At 42.8% G+C, this 20622-nt stretch overlaps 1 protein-coding gene across 11 annotated transcripts in view; it reads right to left on the bottom strand.

Annotated features, from left to right (window-relative positions):
• LOC116391706 (ADP-ribose glycohydrolase MACROD1-like) overlaps positions 1 to 20622 on the bottom strand; it is a 67432-nt gene that overhangs the window by 45513 nt on the left and 1297 nt on the right. For 6 of the 11 annotated variants that reach the window (XR_004213274.1, XR_004213269.1, XR_004213271.1 and 3 more), the window contains exons 2-4: positions 6537 to 6658; positions 4372 to 4402; positions 2432 to 2505 (exon numbers count right to left, since the gene is read on the bottom strand). Coding sequence is in view for 3 of the 11 variants with exons in the window: in XM_031862510.1 (XP_031718370.1) it covers positions 2177 to 2505; positions 4372 to 4402; positions 6537 to 6670 (494 nt within the window). In the remaining 8 variants the exon portion in view is untranslated. Of the gene's footprint in view, positions 1 to 2022; positions 2506 to 4371; positions 4403 to 6536; positions 6671 to 20622 lie in introns of those variants that run through there. The other 5 variants (XR_004213268.1, XM_031862512.1, XM_031862510.1 and 2 more) reach the window with 4 other exon arrangements.

The raw sequence follows: 20622 nt of genomic DNA, 5'->3' as shown, positions 1-20622 counted from the left end.
AAGGCTGGCAGTCCCCCCACACACACACACACACACACACACACACAAAGATAATAGCTTTCAAATATTATTAAAGACACTGGCAGTGCAGCTATTTTACAGCAATAAACAATCTTTATGCTCTGTGCTCTTGTGTTCTTGAGATCTCTGCAGTCTATAATATTTACATTATATTCTGTAAAGCTGGACATACAGTACAGAGCACAGCGCTATATGTAGCCTGATGATTAAAGTTACTGTAGCTACAGTAAAAAAAGGTTTCCAGGGATATCAGCTCCCCAGTGTACTCCCTATTTCTCAGCCTCTAACAAACAGTATTACCTCCCTAATGTCTCTACAAAGGTTTAGACTTTTCTGTTTTGGTGAGAAGCAGGGCAATTTATAGCCCCGCTGTTTCTATCACTTCCTGCTTGGTGTGGAAGTTTAACTGCCATTGCTCTCAGCAGCCTGCTAGCCTGCAGCCAGTGTGGTTCAGCCTAATGCTTGTTGCACAATTAGCTTCACTCGCCAGGATTTGAATGGAGGCTAAAAGAGAAGATATGGAAATGTGCGGTAAGTAACTACGTCCCCTGGGCTAAGGTTTGAAATCTCTAACCTTCACACTGAGTTGCATCCACTTGTGCAATTTTTCAGCCTCCCCCATTCAAATTAAAGCAAATGCTTTGCGAGGAGAGATGCAAAATGGTCTCCAGAAAAATGGCGGCAGTGGGGAGCTAATTTTTTGTACTATTGTAACAGGGAGCCTGGAGAAGCTAACAATAACATCGAGTGAATGTAATGTGCTCTCTCAGAACTGCCTTCAAAGCATAAACACTCTCTTCTCAAACAGAAAGTCTGAGAACAGGAAAGTCTGAGGCCAAGAGTTAGGAAAACATTTTCTAATTTAGTTTGTGGGATTACTGGTGAACTCTGTCATAACCAGCACATCCACTGTTTCCCCATCGGAAAGCCTGTTGAGTGCATATAAGATACCTTTGACAAAAGTCATGTTTTAAAAGGAATCAGCATGAGACTGTAGCTGTAGCTGGTTATGTGGCTGGAATTAGCCAGCTAGCTCATCTGATCTTATTCATTTTATTGTCTTTAGTTCCTCTGTGCTCGTATCCTTCAGCCTTATTCACATTATATCTGCCTTGTTTTGTTTTAATATCTTTAGTGAAGCATTTCGTAACTTTGTTTAGAAAAGTGCGTAGTAAACAAAATGTATTATTATTATAAATCAGTTTTTTCTAAACTTTCAGGTCAACTGGGAATCTAACATATAACAATATAACATTTATAAAACTCATGAGCTGCCCAGGGTTTTACTTTCTTGCAACAGTTTAGTTGGTGCTTTACGAATAAATGACTCATGGTATTTATTATTACACTTGATGCAGGGTGTTGGCACATTGCCCCGTGTCTTGAGTCCATTTTGTTTGTCTTGCTGGGTGTGTAATATTCAATTTCATTTTCTATATTACAGCTCTCCAAGCCAGAGTGAGACCAACACAACACTGTGTCAAAAATGCAAAATGGAGCGGGTTCAATTACAGATTAAACCTCCTCTGGTGAACATTCTGCTTGCAAGTAAACTCTGTTTCACCATTTTGTAAGTTCAAAGTAAAAAAAAAAAAAAATCCCCTTAAAAATCACACACAGTGGAACTATTTCTGAGTTTAAAGAAGAGGCGCGCTGATTTGGCTTTCTGGTCTTGTATTCAGCCATTTAAGTCTTGTTGACTGTTGTCCGCGGTGAGACGCGTTTAATGCTCATTTGGCTGAGCTCGGCGCGGCTGACGGCATCAGTCGACTGGTATTGCTACAGAGACTCTGGAGACGCCAGCTTTAACAATAACATCGTCAACACCCTCTCTGGGAGGTGATACAGCACGGTGGTTAGAGACAAAAAGAACGATTGAAAAGAAGAGTGAGAGGAGACCTGAAGATTAAAGGAGGAAGAGGGGAGGAGAGTTTAGAGCATGTTAACGACTGATTGGAAAGTTTCCTCTTTGTTCTAATCCCCCCCCCCCCCCCTCCCCCTCCCCCTCCCTTCCCCTCTCCCCTCCAGTCATCTGTTCCATCATTTTGTCTGTTCTCCGCCCGCTGTTTCTCCGGAGAGAAAGTGTGTGCGTGTGTGTGTGTGTGTGTGTGTGTGTGTGTGTGTGTGTGTGTGTGTGCTTTTGTGTTAGTCGGGTTTAGTCCCGCAAGGAGCCAATTAAAACGCAGACTTGGCCATGAGCACGAGAGCCAGAACTTTGGAGTGTGTGTTTAAATGTATGTTTGTGTGCGCGCGTGTGTGTCACTGTGCGCGTGCATGTATGTGTTTTCTCAATGCACCCATCTCCTCGCTCCCACCAGAAAACAAACACAACAGCTGTGAAAGGAATAATACCTTGAGGAAATGGGAGGAAAAAATTGCCAATCATGCAGACACAAACACGCGTACACACCTCGTCGTGATGTTCATCCAGATACTCCCGCACAGTTGCTAACGCCTCGTGCACCGCCTGCTCCGGTGGATATCCTGCACAAACAAAAATATACAAATAGTTACAAGAACAGGTGCAGTGTCAGATCTGGGTGTTTGCATTAGGTCGTTGTCTGCACTGTTTTTATTTTCCACTATTCCATCACTCGGTGCTCTGTGTACTCTCACTTCCTCTCATCCCGACTCGCGGGATGAGGTGCAGACATGACAGATGGAGAAAGGCTTCTTCAATATTCATTCAGCGACCGAGACCTTTCTGTGCTGCGAAATTACCCCCGCTGCTGGAGACTCAACACAAAGGCAGTAAAAATGCATCATCAGGCCAAACTCCTCAGCCACAAACAAACACATACTGTGTGATTATACAGTAATTATTCTATACATCAGGAGAGTGTTCAACATGTGAACAAAAGGGGAACACATGGGGGCGCAAATTAGCACCGAACAATGCAGTCTTTTAGCACCAAATACACACAGAGTGCAAGGGATGTAATCCAATCTTATGTTACTCTATATAAACTATCACTGCTTGATGGAACAGCAAAGTTTTCTTTCCATAGATAATAATGTCAAATAGTGTCATCGCAATACACTACACTGTGTTTATAACGCACTACTAATAAATAGGCCCTGTAGAAAATTAAAAGGAAAGACATACTGACGGAGATAAAAGATCATCTTCTTAGTTTACAGTAACTTGTGGCACAACACAGGACGTGTTCAATCGTGGTCTTTTCAAGTGCTCAGTGGCCCTTATTGAACCTCACGCGTGACTCAGGATGCAAACCCTGGACTACGGTGTCACAATCCTGCTTTCCACCATCTACCCCGACCACTTACTACAACTCCTGTGTAGCACAAGAACACAACACTTCCTGAACGGGAGAAAAACAAATGTACAAATGGGATTACTGCATGTAAGTCGCATCACAGGTCTTCCGACCTAAACTTTAACGAGGTCTAATCAGCCAGAATGATAGAAAACACATGTGTGGGTGTGTCCTGACTTAAATAGCCAGTATTTGATAAACTGGGATGACTACTGTATGTTTGTAAAGCACGTTCCTCCACAATGGTTCCTCAATTCAATCAACATATATTTGTTTATAAGTGCTTCACAACAGGCTCTGAGGAGGCATTGTTTAAAATCTAGTATTGGCTGGCAGAACTGTTGGCATCTCCCCTCCATTATCTTATAATTACATCAAACGTTGGTTGATACAGTGAGGGGTACCTTTAACAGCTGCTAAATCCATCTCAAATTTAGACAATTTTGTTTCTTGTTTTTCTTAAGGGCGAAAGGAAAAAAGTTTGGATGTACTCTTAAAAAGATGAGCTCAACAGAGGAAGTGACAGAAGTGAGGAAGACACGGATAACACAACGAGTCAATCAGAACTTTGGCCTTTTCCTCTCGAGCAACAGGGGAGAAGTGTTTACAGCCGGCCCTCACACCCAAACGCACCCCAGGGAGTGTTTAAGCACTATCCTTAACTCTCTCCTGCCAGTGTGAAGGGGGATTACAGTCAATCTGACACGATCTCCGGCCTAATCTATCTTAATCTGCCGGTCTTAATCCAAGGCCTTAATCTGAGAACCACCCCTGGGCTGCAGGAGATAATGAGACAAGTGGCGAAGGGCGGCTCAGCACTCTGGTTAAACAGAAAGACTGATACTGGGAACAAGCATGTGATGGAAAACATCCCCGGCAGTGTGTACAGCGTATAAACACAAAAACAAAGAAATACTGTTGTTGGATGAAAATTGATTTTTTTTTTCTTCTTCTCACTCAAAGAAAAAATATTGAGTATAAAGCCCCGAGAAACACAAACACTTGAGGTACAGCTATGATGATAACACACACACACACACACACACACACACACACACGCACACACACTGACCGTAGACTCCAGTGGAGATGCAGGGGAAAGCCTGCAGGGCGGAGATGACAAACAAAGTGGTTACAGTCTGTTGTTGATCACATAACAGTCTGCTTTCATCTCACACACACACATAGAAATAACTCTCCTCTGGATCTCAACGGAGTCTTTCTCCTAATTGTTTTTACGGCAGCTTTCCTTCTCTCTCTGACTTTCACTACTCTTTAAAGACCAAACTGTCAATCATCTTTTGTTAAGGAGACCTGGTGTGAAATGACATTAACCAGACATTGATAGAGTGATAATAACTGAGACATGGTGACCATCAATGTTATTATGTTTATAATGTTATAATCTACAACATTCCAGTCCTGGTTGATTTGGTAACACCGGTGGTTTCTTTTGGTAACAACAAGTGAGGTTTAAAAATAACCCTGTAATAGAAAAACATCCCAACAAACCACGGCCTGAAAGCAATAATTTACATTGACTGACAAAGTGTTGGTTGGAGAGGTGCTGGAGAAGTAAGAGCCGTTCACCTGCAGCGCAATGTGGCTATTCCACAATAAAAGTCACCTGTTTCAGCAGTTGAGTTAAAAAAAAGTACGTCTTAAAACGATTCTCTTAGGGGTCAAGATGCCGTGAACCATGAACCACCAAGCCTCCGGTTCGAATGTTTTCATTGTTGTCTTTTATCCGGTTGGGGACGTTTCATTGCAGCCTCCCTCTCCCTTGTTTCCTGTTCATCTCTCTACTCTCCCTATAAAATAAAGGCATAAAATGCCCAAAATAAAATGTAGAAAATAGTCCTGACATGTTCTTTGAAAGCACTTTCATTGTTCGTCCTTTGCATACCAGCCAAAAAGAGATCTCTTCTTAAAGAATTTCAATGTCGTTTCAGTACTAAAAGACTAACTTTGGTGGATATATCTTTGAAGCTAAGATGAGGCTTCAGCCTTAGAATCCACCATCACTTACGTTGAAGTTAATTTACAAAGATGCCTTTGTGTGACCAGTGTAGACAGCAGGAACTGAGTGAGGAGGTAAGTTAGAAAGGAAAGTCAAACTTGAACAATGAAACTGCTAAATGGTGAGGTAATTACTGAACGTACATTGAATCCCTATTTGTGAAAAATGTCAATGTCAAGTTTCAAAAATATTTTGTTGTATAAAAATCGTCGGCATTGCAACTTCAAGTCATTGAGATCCATGTCAGGCAGGTTCATGGCACACCGCTGGAGTGGAGAATAGCAGCCAGTGAACTTCAAAGCAAAGCAAATCAAATCTGGCAGATTCTCAAACTGCTGTCAATCCGTGCGGTACGAGCAGATGCCAGGAGTCTCTCGGTGTCTCCAGATCTCTTCATTTCACCAGATTGCAGAGTTGGCAACTCAGGGTGACAGCAGACACAACTCACAGGCTCCTCAAGGCGAAAGGTAAACAGAAGTCAACAGAAGTCAACTAATAACACAAATGAAATATGGGATTTTAGGCTAAACCAATTACTTGACTTGACTTTATATCAGAGTATCAATTAAATCAAGATGTGATTACACCTCTAAGTTTTTGAAGGTACATTTTGGGCATGTAATAGAAATGAAATGAAAACAATTATAATAAACGCTGTAATTGCTTGTTTGCAACGGAGAAACTTGAAGTGTTTTTTAAGGCTACTCTTGAGGAGTGAAACTACAAACTCTCAGCACTATTCTTTCTTCTACTGTACCGCCGACTGTATTTTCATGTTGCGTTGGTGTTTTTCTTTGATTTGAACACCTCATTCTGCTGTGAAACCACCGCCTGGTGTGCATCATAAAACCTTTTTACGACTCAACAGTCGTACCAGCAGCTCCTGTTCGCCTCTCTCCAACTATCTCCGCCTGAATGTAGTGTCCTTTGAAAAGTCTACATGTGATGAATCTCCTTCTCTCTTTTACAGTCATGACTCCCTCCCTCTCTTTTGCTTCTTTCCTCTCATCTGTCCTTTTTTGTTTTTTCTTGTCCCAGTCTTCGGTGCTTCTCTTCCTTTAACCTCTGTTTTGATCTAGTCTCTCAGGTTTCTGCACTCCTTTGTTCTCTCCACCGCTAAAACAAACAACTCAGTATCTCATCATGATTGCTCTCAACCTTCCTGTTTTCTTCCTAGCAACAACCATCCCCAGCTTCCATCACCCCTCCGTCCTCACCACAGAGCGTGCAGCGTTCTTGGTAGCTGTCGTCAGGCTGTTCTTGTAACACGACCTCAAGGCGTTCTTCTCCTCCTCTCCCACTCCTCCTTGTGCAATCGGGCCCACAGTGTGGATGACATCTGCAGAGACAGCTAGAGATGAGAAGATGAAACACTTCATACTACAGGGTGACACATATGATGACAGAAGGAAAATATAAGTAAAACACATCCTGAGTTTAATCTCCCCAGTCAAACATCACATGTATTCAGTGTTTATTATGTGGCAGCAATGTTGAAACTAGTCTTTTATCAAAAACAAAAACAAAATGAAGACAAATCAGAAACATTCAGCCTGAATGTTCACATAAATAGTCGATATAAATATTTAGCCCTGAACTGTTTCCCACTAGATGTTATTTTAACATCCATCCCATCGACTAACATTAAAATGTTCATCTTTGTTCATGCTAATTACAAATATAGGATTAGTTAATTTAATTAGAATTAAGTCTAATAATTAAACTGGTATGTTGGCTGACTGACATGACTTAGTTTGGTAGATTAATGCCATATTGATGTCATGTCAGAGTTATCAAGATTTCAAAATTACGACTTGTAAATAGTGTTCACGTCAACGTCCATCGACTCAGCGCTTAATAATATGGAAGTACCTGAAAACATCGGCCAAAGTCCACCATTCAATTAATAAACAGTCACACAACTGTCCTAAGTTGTCCTGTCTGCTATATATATATGTGGTGTTGGTGTGTATTATCTTTCCTCTGTGTTTGCCTGTGACACAGTCAGACTTTAACTGATGATGTAATCAGCTCTCACACCTGGTCTTTATAAGCTGCTGTTTCCTGAAACCAAAATGCTCCTGATGATGGTTTTCAAGTAAAATCAAAGGCTCGAGACTAAAACAATGCCTCTGTCAAAAGCTTACTGTTATACGTGTTGAATATCAGAGATTCTCTCAGTTGCAGGTGAGGAAAAGTTGTTCTCCCTCAGGCCAGGAAAACAGAAGCAAAACAGGAACCGTCACATCCAAACCGCCTCCTATTGTGAGCATGTTAGGTGGGCCATGTTTTTCACATTTCACCCAGCTGTGTTTTGCCACATAACAGACTGAATTCATATTTACATCTTCATTCTTCTTCTTTTTTTGAACAGCCAAGTCTGTAACCAGGTTGCAGATTACATGCCGTTATCTTATCTCCCATACATAGTAAAGTAATAGCATGAGATGCTAACTGGGAAGCCATTATGGCACCGCTGTCACTGGTTTAGATGCTGCACGCAAGTCCTTTTAAATATTTAACTGGGCAGAAAACCCTGTGACATCTGTAAAAGAACTTTGTGGGCGTTTGTCATTCATTATGAAGTCAATAATTTGGATCCCAAATAATGTTTTTAGCCAATTAGCCCACAAGGTACCTGACCAAACGGTATCATAAGCTGCCACTGCGAAGAGCTGATGACCTCCAATATGGCTGCCAGAGGATGTATTGTGTCCTCTACTAGCTGATTTTAAATTAATCTCACAAAAATGTTTTACTCTTTATAGAACTACACACGTGTATCAACTTGCAAATCACATTTCCTTGTCGTCTCTCAGCAAATTTACAGTAACAATGCTGTTTCTAATCCTAATAATATCGAATCTTTCTGTGTTTTTCTGTTATGTAGCTGCTGGAACGCCGCATACTTTCTTCGTCAAGTTAATGAATGTATTTCTTTTGCCCAGGTCTCTGAAAAAATGTTTAATTTGGAGAAATTGATTCAATAAATAGTAAATGAATTGAAATGTATTGAATGGAAGGCAGAGGAGACAGAGAGAGAACACAGAGGACCTCACTAACAGAAGCTGAGTGAGAACAGAGAGAAAGGTGGTTTACTCTGCCTCTGTATGCCAACGCCGCCGATACCACACGTTCTGATGAGGCTCAGCGTGTCGCTCTCAGTGTGAATACCAATACTGTGATAAGACCGAGTCAAATCACCACACACACACGCACTGAATAAAATCCATTTCAACAACACGTTTCATTTAGTTTCGAGACTTCGTACAAGCAGCGTAAGGAATAGGGGTGAAATAATCCTAACCCTCTGCAGATCAATCCTGACACCTTAGTCTTGAATCACGTGATCAGTGATATTACTGGACAGGTCTGCAGTGTGGCCAGATTTTACTGACACCAAACAGCCCAATCAGAGCCTCAAACCTGCACAGTCATCGTATAAGGAGAAGAGTAGAAAAGGAGACCTCACTAACAATGTAACTTTGCAGTATGGCACTGTATTCACCAGAACCAAACTGATATAACACATGCGATAGCTTTTAGAGGGTCTCACAGAAGTATTAACCGATCAGAATTTAGGATAGGATTTGGAAGTACAGTTGCCATGACGCGTCAGGGAAAGTAAACAGGAAGTTCATTGATTCAGTGAGTTATTCTGTGGGCTACAGCTTTCTTTAGCTTTGGCACATTTAAAAGTATGCCAAATTAGCTTTTATTAGCACCCTTTGGTATGGAGTGAAATTGATCTCAAAATAAAAGAAAAGCAACATATATACAGAGATGCCCATTGACCATTGCTGTGATACATCGTCGTCGCCATGTTTGATTGGGCAGGGCTGGCCTGTAAACAAACAGGTGAACGGGGCGCTGCCTTTTATCTGGATAAAAATGATTTCTCCACCGATTTCAACGAGTCATTTTTATACTCGAGGGTTTACGATGTTCACACTTTGGCAACTGCAGTTTTGGCCCTGGAAGCTGAAACATGGAAGGGATTTCAAATGTTTGTGAGGTTGTGTGTGAACGCATGAAAGTGCGGATGCATGGGGTCGCAGCTATTGCGAATTTGCGCTTGTATGCCATAAATTCTTAGTGGATTTATGGACGACTGCTTGCGATGGTCATCTGAGATAATATTTTCCAGAAAGTCTAAGTCACACTAAATCTAAAAGTATGGGTAGTGTGTCTGTGTGTTCAGATTTGAGTGAGTTATGATGACAGCGGCACTCAGGCGTTTTTATTGCCTCTAAACTACAATAACCAACTTCTTGTTGTTTTTAGATGCTGACATCTACCTGAATATTTCATCTCACCAGTATCACTGCCTCAAGTCTCTCGCCCCCCTTGAGGGCCAGATTTATCTCTTTTACAAAACAAAACAATATGAGGCTAATGATTAATTCGATTAAAATGGACATTACTACAGCACACACACACACACACACACACACACACACACACACACACACACACACACACACACACACACACAGCTAATAAGCCAAAGGCGCTGCAGCCCAAAAGTAGCCCAGAAGCAGCTCTGTAATCCAGCCCTCGGAGGATAGGAGGCCGAGAGAGGCAGAAAGATTTAACACAGTGCTCGGGATTTTTTGAAATATGATCTGGTGATCTTATTTCAAAGCCATGAATTCATAACAGAGGCATGAAATGTGTTCTTGTGTCCAATTCCCCTACACCCTTAACAGGCTCGTTGGTTGTTAGAATGTGTTGTATCTATTGACGATGGAAATTGTGCCACCTAACCACGATCAATAGAAGATATTTGGTTAGCGATGCAGGATCAGCTCATTACACCCAGATAGTGGAACAGAGCTCTGGGTGTCAGAAACCTATTGTACTGTGTTTTTTTTCTTAATAACAAAGCCTTTGTGATTGAAAGCTGAAAGAGAGGAAACTCTTGGTTCGGAGGAAACTTAGCTTAACTTTTTGTTAAATCTGCTTAAACATGAGTGCGGTAGGAAACATTTTGATAATATGAAATATAGGTTTTACACATAACCGTCTTTGATACACGTTTGATATCAAAAACCTGCTTCAGTATTTTGTAGTAGGTTATTGTAATAAGAGACATGACCCTCAACCCATGAAGTTAAGTGCAGTTATGTCTTCCTCCTTTGAATATCTAGAGTGGATTTACACTTTAAAGTATTTTTAATCATTCTGCTTAAAAGAGTGCCTGCTGAAATTCTCTACTTACCTTTGCATTAACATGAAAATGAACATTACGCAGACTATTTTGATAATTAAAGCTGCATTAACTGACTTGTTTTGGCCATTTGTGGTGAGTTATAAATATAAATAATGACATAATATCACCTTATAAGACTGATATGGCAAACGTGTTAGAAAACACTTACACAGCCACCAGAAGTGGAATTTTTACAGCTTTTTTTGCTGAAAACAGTTGCCAGCTGCATTGGAAAACGGTGGAACTGAAAATAATCGGTAAGATCCGTAAACCAAAACAATAAGCTGAAAGACATTAAAAACACTGCACAGAGCGGAAGAGAACCGCATGAGCATCATATTTGCCTTTCTCCTGCTCCTCTGAATACAGCAGCACTTTCAGCAGAAAATACTCCTCCTGCAGTCATTAAACTGGAGACGAGGAGCTTTACACCAACGGAAACTTATCAAAAACTATATGCTGGGATGCCTCTGTGTCCCCCTAAGACCAGAAGTGTGTGGATGAAAGAGTGCTCCAAGGACCGATGCTGCTTAAAGTGGAATCCACAGATGTAGATTGAAAGGAACTTGTCTGTGTGCTGTGACAGTCCTTCATCAAACTAGTAGCTGATGAAAAAGAGTGCAGCCTCTGAGAAATCACTTCGTCTGAGTGCATAAACCCACATAGAAAGAATAATAAGTGCTGCAATCAAAGCCTGTTTATACATCGACGTGGCTATTTGACACTAATATTCTCCTATAGCATCGATTATCAGAGATTTATGCTGTGTTGCTTCCTTCATATTGCATGAAAGTGGCGGTGGACATCCATGATATATTGATTTTTCCCTTTCCCTGAATTTGCCCCATTGATGTTGTCCATAGACTATATTAACGCAACATTAGGCTCTGTGAAAGAACAAGAGTGTGAGTGTCAGTGTGGAGACTTGACTACAGCTTCTCAGCATTAATGATCCTCCTGGAAGTCGCATGGGGCTAATTCACACAAACATCTGTAATCTGTAACCTGTAGTGGGAGGATCACTCTCACCCTAACGACTCTCCTCTCAGTCCACATCTCTTCCAAATCTGAGCTCAGTGTCTATGCAGACGCTCCGGCTATGTTAATCCTCCTCCAGACCCTCTTCTCAATGAGCCGACACGGGCCTAAACAACTCCACATCAGGGCGTCCTCGTACCTTAATGACAGCTTAATGTTGCATTTTGTACAAAACTGAAGAAAACCCCATGTTATACTGTCACATCAGGAAACAAAACACTGGTTTAAAACTGCCAATTTAAGAGCTCCCAAGAACTGGCTATAAGATGAATCACTAATGTGATTCACCACATGGTGAGCAGAGCAATATTTGTATTTATAGTGTATGAGAAAGCTGCTCTTTAAATAGCAGCATACACAGATTGAAACATGTGAATTTGCGGATGAAACTCACAGAAAAACGGGCGTAATTACCGTGGTCAGACATGAAGACACGCATGAAGGAACGCATTCAAAGAACAGTACAAACTCAAAATGAGTACAGTGTAATCCTCATACAGCAGTGAGGGACTGTTCATGTTGTCACGTTTGTGGGCCAGGTTCACAACTCGGTCGACTCGTGTGTGTGTGTTTTTTTAATGTGTGTGCGTGCAGTACTGTGTGTGCTGTGCTGGTGCGGTTCAACAGTGGGTCACTTGGTGGTCATTCAACTACATTCATCTGTCACTGCTACACTGTTTTCAAATTGTCTCACATACACACACACACACACACACACACACACACACACACACACACACAGTACAGGCAGTGTTTCTACTAAAACTGAATTGTAATCTATGATTGGTAATTGTTCCTCATTGCTAACCGAATTATCTGTTCACTGCTGTTTCCTCCCTCTCCATCATCTTTCCACCTCTCTGTGTCTCCATCTCTTTTCCCCTCCATCCATCTCTCCTCTCACTCTTTTCGTTTCCCTCTCCACGTCCTTTGTCGTCACTCCTCCCCCTGCCTCCCTCCCTCACCATTACCTCATCCAGTCATCCCACCTCTCCTCTCGGCTCATTGCCCTCTCTCCCATCCCGCCGTCACCTATTCCTTCCTCTCTTCTTCCATTTCATCCTCCCATCATTCCTTCCTTTTCTCATTTTCAAACCCCATTTGTCCCTCCCTCTCCTACCTTGTCTCTCTCATCCCTCCATTATCCACCTCCCTCCCTTCCTCTATTACATATTCCTCTCAACCCCTCTCCCCTACTTCTCCTCTCTCTCCGTCACCTGAGGTAGACAGTTCTGTCAGGAGTCGGCCTTATTTACCGCCTCTCTTCGCTCCTGTTTACATTATCGATCGGCAGGGTTGCTTTAGTTCCACCATACATCAACACCACCCCTTCCTCCTCCTCCCCACCCCAGTGTTACGGCTGCTGGCTCACATTACCCTGAAACACAGAGAGAGAGGGAGGGAGAGGGAGACGGAGGGAGCTCGATGGGGAGATGGAAAGCTAGCAGAGCATGTTAGGATGTGTGAGGGATTTATGTGTGAAGGAGAGTGTGTTGAACAGTGTGTCGTGGAGCGTGTGTGAGGAGTAGTGTTAATGGAGAAAGTGGATGCGTGTCTGCTGAAACTGTGTGTGCAACTGACAGTAAAACTATGTGTGTATTTACAATGATGATATCGCCCTGTGTGATTAGATGAGGCTGTTGTTTGGGTTTGATAACAAGTGAGGGATTTAATTTGAATCCTCTCTCTGGGAATTGAAAATGTAGACAGTGTACACAACAAGGCCAAAAGTATGTGGACACTCAACATTATCCACATGTGATTGTCGAAGGCAAAGATTTGCATGAATATGCTTTGAAAGGTTTTCCACAAGATGTTGGGAGCTGGCTGCAGCCATTAGCTCCCATTCAGCCACATAAGCTGCTGCTATATGGACGATCGGGCCTGTTGAGCCGACCGGCCGTTGGCGTCCCAAATTATCTCAAAGAGTTGGATGGGGTTGAGGTCAGGGCTCTGTGCAGGACAGTAGAGTTCTTCCACCCCAAATTCAGAAAACACTGTCTGTATATGGACCTGGCTTTGTGCACAGAGTTAAGGAAGTCCACCAATTATAAACATCAAAGTCTGTTTACAGGTCTTGTGGAGTACTACTGCATGTGTTAAATACGTTGTATAAAGCCTTTTGCGGCTCCAGAGGGAGCTGCACAAAGTAGAAGATAAATTGCCTCAAGTGACTAAAAGAGCCCACTCCTCATCTCTGCTTGAGGTTAGTGGCTTGAGGCTACATTAGCCGCTTTAACATACCCAAATCTCTAATCAAAATGTTGGTAGTCAAGTTGTTTTTGTGGGCCATTGTGGGCCATGTAGACGACAAGCACAAAATCTCTTTAGTGTTTCGTGTTCCGTTCTTTATTTGTGGAGGCTAAAATATTGTGTTTTGGGGCTCAGTGACAAATTATCAGTTCATCATTTCACCACTTTATGAAAAGAGAACAAAATACATCCTCAGGATAATAGAAAATGTAATAAAGTATAATGCCAAGTTGTATGCTTACGTCCATGTCTTATATATGTTCTATGGTTTAGATGGGTTTGATGGTGAACAGGTTGTATTCAGATAAATAAACCTTCTTATATAAGTTAGGTGGACCCACATGGACCAATCAAATTGTGCCTACATCATCACATCAGTACTGTGGGGTGTTTCAGTTTATGGCTCCGTTTGTTGATTAATGAGGGAGAAACTTAATGGACCAGCTCCTTCATGCTGATTTCGTACGTAACAAGCAAAATATTTTATTCTAACAAGCAGTTTTCTGCTGTCTACCTAACAGCAGCCATCATTGCGGTAGTTGCATACAGTGCAAAAAAATAAATAAGCATGTAATGGCCACATTTTATCATCCTGCCAGAGGTTGAACATTCCCAAATTGTCATTACAGGAACACGCACACATGTTGAGTGTGTAGCACATCTGTTTATATGAAAAGAAGACATTTAAAACGGCCTGCAGATGAACATTAGTGTGCAATATGAATTAATGGCTGTCGTTACTCTGTGGTTGTGCATTACGGTGACGCATTGTGTCTTTGCTCAGTGGGGCTGAGAAGGTCGGTCTTTCACAGAGGAGGGAATCGTGACCTATTGTTAAAGAGATGTGAGGCCTTTTGATTTCTACCCTGCAGACCGTGTTTCCAAAGGCTCTGAACGACAAGCCTCATTGGATTGTAATGAGATATTCTGTGTAATGTTTTGATTGTCACCTTATCTTATGTAATCTAACTGCGACGTTTTCTCGCTGGATGTCCAATTCTTACTCCTGTTCTTCCCTCCTCGTCTCCTGCTTACAGACTTATTTAAAGCAACAGTTATTTATGTTATATTGATTTCGGGCTTTTAACCCAATTAAGGAATCACTATCTACGGCACAGCTAGTTACAGTACTCTATTTACTTTATACTCTTTGTGTGTATAAGGTTTATACTGCGGGATACTCCAAGTGTCTGTTTCTTCCAACATTTTAGTTTTACTTTAATCTTTTTAAAGAATGCACCAGTGACATTTCTGGTATCAAGCCTTTCCATTTGTTCATACTGAATAATCACTTATTGCACATGAATCAATCATATTGCATATACTCACATATACATTAATTTACATATGTCAACATTTCCAGAGTTACTGAGATCATTTACTTAAATAATATAAGAAACACTACAAGGTAAAATGCAATTAAAGTATTACAAGTTTAAAAATACGCGATGGAGCCAAATATTGATTGTTTTTATATATTATATGTATGGATTACTATGACTCATGCATTAATAACCAAGCAGCATTTTAATGTTGCGGCTGCAGTGAGGCATCGCTCAAAAACATAAACTTAATAAACTCATCTTTTAATTAAGCTCCCCTGAAGCCAACCTGCATATAAATGTTAATGTATGTGTGAACAATATAATTTAAAGTAAAGTGCAAGAGCTTCTTCCTTTTAGTTTTCTTTCAATGCTGACTATTTCCATCATTCTCATCTGAAACTTTTTCTTTTATGTCAGTTGTTCTCTCCCAGGCGGCCCCGCTCCTCACAAAGTGTGGAACGTCTGCTGTGGTTTCATCCTGTTTTCCACATGAGAATACTGTAGTTTTTGTCAGATCCATTAGAATAAGATGCGCTTACTTTATCGTGTTAAAACACAGTCTGACCTAATTATAACACAAAAGCTTGTTTCTAACAGATGGCATCAAGACACTTTCATTAAACATATTGCTACACTTTACTGAGGCCCCATCACACTGTAAGATCTTCTTCACACAAAACGACGCAATATTAAACAGGCTGAACAACTAAATGAAAGGGAAGCAAAGTGAAGATAGGTCAGACCAGGTAGTAAAACAGTAAATAACACAGGAGAGAAGCAAAGTAAATTTGTACTTGAGTGCAGCTCAAACTATCATCATCACACACCTGATTTGCTATGGACATTTAGCCTGCAAAGAGACTGTGTGTGTGTGTGTGTGTGTGTGTGTGTGTGTGTGTGTGTGTGTGTGTGTGTGTGTGTTCTCTCTCATAGGTGGGCGTCACAGCATTACGAGAACTTGACTGAGTGCCATCCGGTGACACCCGCCCCGGCTTTTCTTTTTGTCTGCCATTCCAGCTTTTTTCCTGCCAATTGTCATCACCCCTCTTTTTGGCTCTTCTTATCCTCCCCCTTCCCCCTCCATCCCTCCCTCTCCTCCACCACAATGGCCTCACACTATTCTTACCTGGGAGGCCACGAGTCGCTGCTCCTGCTTTTCATACCCAACGACCATCCATCCGTCCTCTCCTCCCTTTTCTCTCTCCCTCTCTCTGTTCTCATACCTCCATCTGTCCCTCGCCTTTCTTTATCTGCCTTTAAAGCAGGACAGGCAGCAAAAAGCCGAGCTAGTCCTTTGTGCGCTCGGCCTCAGTTTGTGCTCAGTCAAGCGGACACAGCTCTTAAATCCAGGCCCGGGCCTTTGGCACAAAAGGAAGGCTCAGGTCTTGTAAAGGCCCCTACAGCTCTCCCTATCTCTTTCCACCTTTCTCTGAAAAAGACAGAGAGGCAGTTATTCTAAACAGGAGGACAAGAGTGGACGGAGAATGGAGGAACAAGATGCCGACGCTAAAAGGAGCGGACATAATTCTCTTCATCAAAGAGCAAAGACGTTCTTCAACTCCAACTCTGTTTCCCTAAGCCTAGCAACACTGGACCTTTTTAAAACATTTTTTTATCCCTTTTCCTCCTTCAAGGCGAATGAATTAACTGAATGAATTAACACCAGGCTGCTGTGATCATCATCATCACCACGCTCCTCCTCATCAGCAGCAGCAGCTTTGACGGAGCTTTTTAACACCTTGAAGGATCACACTGCTGACGCCGAGGCAGGAAGAAGCGAAGATGTCGACAACCTTGTCAAAAAAAAAAAACCTCCCCAACTAGCAAGGTATCACAGTCTGAGTGCTACAGTCTTTAGCCCAGAGCCTTGTCAAGTCTCTTGGCACTACTAAAGAAACCTTACTGCTGATGATGATAGGAAAAATGGGGGAGGGAGGGAGGGGGTGAGATGGGGATGAAAAGTAAAGGTGGGTAGAGGATAGGAGCGACATACAAGGGAGAAATAGAAGAAGAAGGAGGGGGGGGGGGGGGGACCCAAATGGAGGAGTGAGGAAAAGAAAAAAAGAGAGGATATAAAGAGGTAGAAAGGTGAGGAAGAGAATGAGACGGGAGGAAACAAGGTGTTTAAATTGTTGATCACGACAGGCAGAAACACCACGTCTTCAAAGAAAAGGAAACAGACAAGAGAGAGCGACAGGGCAACAGGCGAAGCAGAGAGATGGAGGTCTGGGAGGAGAGGAAGAGCTGCAGCAAGGATTTTAATTAGCGGTAATTGGCCACCGAGGGAACTGAAACTGGGAGAGGGGAGGCAGGAGAGGGAAGAGAGGGGAGCATAACAGCCAGTTTTTGACAGAGTGATATCTCTCTCTTGCTTTGTACCTCTCTATTTCCTTCAGCACTTTTTCCATCTGAGCCTTTCCATCTCCATCTTTTTCCACCTCCAACTGTGCTACTCCCGCTTACTCCCCAAACAGAATCCTTCACTCTCTACCAATATCCCCCGAAATACAAGACAATACAAACAGACAGTATTTCAGGCAACACTAAAGCGATATTTGCAATTATGCTTAGAAGCTTCTTTTGCACACTTTACTGAGCGACAGGATCATTTAAAAATGCAGTTAATTGGGATTTTTTTTTGGGGGGGGGAGCGAAAATCTGGAAAAAGATGTGAGAAAGGTATGTTTGACTGACAGTTGACCTGCAGAGCTGTACTGTTTTGGGATGAGTTGTGCATGTTCTTCTCTATTACATATTTAATTACCACAGTACTTCAACCTATCTTAAAGCTACCATAATACATATTTTCTTATTGACAAAGGATCATTATCACCCTGATCTGATCTGATGATCCTCTTCAATTTTGGTAGAGACCAAAAATCGAGCTAAGAGAATGAATGTTGCTCCGATGGACATGAAGCTCTAGCGTAAGTGCAGTCAGGAAGACGATACTCTTGCATGTGTAAGCGCATAGTTTATTTCTCATACATCCGCCATTCACTCCTCACGCATGCTCACTCATAATGTCATTGCTCGGGGCGCTCAGTCATGATATCAGCTGGTCTCTTCTATCCAACAGCACAAAGAAACAATGACATTGTTAGCCTCATCTTCTTGTCTCTCTTAAATACGATTGTCTCTCTACAATCACTATGTTCATGCTGCTGTTACGCGCCCCTCCACCTCCCCATCTTCGCAGATTCATCGGCTTCATCAACTCATCATTCTATCAGCCTCATCAGCCACCACCACCACCAGTGTCTGGACTCCACGGGGGATTTATCTTGCTGCTGCTCAAGGCACACGCCCCTCCATTACAAATCCCCCTGTAGAGTCCAAGCGCCAAAGACTTCATCATCACACATCATCCGTTAATAATAAACAATCATCCTTTCTTCATCCGACTTGTCTGAATTTGTAATCTTCTTATTCATCACCAGAATAAGTGTGCATTGACGTCACTAAAGCGGAGTGCAGCCATCACTGGATGTAAAAATGGTTCTGCCCTCAGGTCGTCTCTCCCTAACGGTCTTTAGACCCGCCCCCGGCACCTTCCCTCCCCGGTGTGGCACGCTTGTTGTATCTCGGTGTGGTCGGCGGGGGAGCGAGGGCCGGCCGGGGAACAGGTTAGCAGGGTTACAGCTGTGTTCATCGGTACACAGGTGAGCTCTGGGGTGCTGGGTTGTCCAGACAACACTTTCAGCCCACGCTCCCCCGCCTGGCAACCAAAAAACACACATGTGGGCACACTACACATGTGCACACGAATCTTACAACACTGTCATTACACACAAACAGACTGATCTCAAACCGCTCCACTCCTAATCCAGTCCTCCTAATCACAGCGGCTGATATGCCCCAAAGTTGACAGATTGCTGATTTAAATGCCTTTAAGTTTTGGTTAATATGTGACGGGGCCTGCTTGAAATTGTCCAGCTGTCATTTGTCAACATCCCCAAATTGCATGCGACTCTTGCTAAACAGCAGCGGTAGTGTGCCAGGCACTCCGAGTGTTGCTAGGCTACGGTACTGGGATGCGGCTGGCTAAGTGGCAGCGGGATCATCGACGGACTCTCTGCATGGAGGGCTGACAGCAGGTCCTCTGGACCATTTGGCAAGTCGTGAGTCAGACGCTTTTTAAATACCACATCTGGTGGCAAGCCCATACAAATCAAGATCAAAGTGTTGGCTTTGAGATTGGACCCGTCTCTCAAACTCCCTGCCCCTCTCCTGTCGAGTTTCATTTTCATTTCTCTCTCTTTTCCACGGCGGCGCTCTGCCTTCACACACAACTCTGCCTGCTTTGTTATCCGTCCTTTGCTTTCTGTGTGTTGCTGCTGTCTGGCCTCTCTCCCCTCATGCTGAGAGGTAATCAAGCCCTGTTGTGAGTGTTTAAGCATCGGAGTGTTGAATTATTCTTGAGAGTTAATATTTTGTCAGGGAAGAAAGACTCCATACCACATACTGGGCAACGGCCATGCGCACACACAAACACACACACACAAACACACACACAGTTAGTCAGTCAGTGAGTCAAAAAAAGACAGTCATACAGATTCCACGCTGACAGATAGTTGCAGGTAAGAGACGGATAGGACCTGACAGGCGACTCACACTATAAACTGATATACTACACTTGAAGGAGTAATGCCTACCTGAGCAAAGAATGAATGTTATCTCTTTGTTTACATCACCGGGCCGGCCACGGGTGGTTTTAGTGCATATTTGTGCACGTGAGCGTGCCCCACTGGTTAACTTACAGCCGCCGCTCTGCACTGCGCTCATAAGAACGGTTACAGTCGATAACGCCGTCAGGTGAACACCGGTAGCTCTGTCATCACTGTTGCCGTTGTTTGCACTGTTAGCGCTGTTGGCGCAGTTAGCAGCGAGCCGCCGGTTCGGCCTCCGCCATGTTGAGAACCATTAAGAGGCAATGGAAATGTTACCGAATGTCGTAGCAACTTTAAAGCAACACAGACACAAGTAAACACAGTATGCTCATGCACACAAGACTCTGAGATCGAGTGTATATCAGAGTGAGAGAGATACAAAAGCACACATAAGGACAACTGTGACAAGCAGCAGAATCCTCTCACAAACATTACAGCTAACATCCACAAAGTAAACCAACAAAGGGAGAACAGACAACTCATCTCACTAATTCCCTCCTGTCTTCAGCTTTCCTCGCGTTGGTCCCCTCCCCCACGCTGCTTCGTTTTATTCTTATTTCTTTTACCACTCTCCCACTCCCTCCTTATCTTTCTCTTCTACTCCTGCTCTCCATTCTGCCTTGAGCTCGCCTTTATCATCGCTTCTCTTTACTTTTTTCTGCCTTCCTTTCACTGTGAACTTAAACTCTCCGTGGAACCATAAGCTGATATCACACAGACTCGGTGTTCTTTTAATCTCTCTCTCTCACGCACGCGTGCACACACACACACACACACACACACACACACACACACACACACACAC

Source organism: Anarrhichthys ocellatus, unplaced genomic scaffold, assembly GCF_004355925.1.
Source record: "Anarrhichthys ocellatus isolate YVR2014 unplaced genomic scaffold, GSC_Weel_1.0 scaffold27, whole genome shotgun sequence".
Taxonomy (NCBI): Eukaryota; Metazoa; Chordata; class Actinopteri; order Perciformes; family Anarhichadidae; genus Anarrhichthys; species Anarrhichthys ocellatus.
The sequence above is the reverse complement of the archived record's forward strand: the minus strand, read 5'-3'. Positions and strand labels throughout refer to the sequence as shown.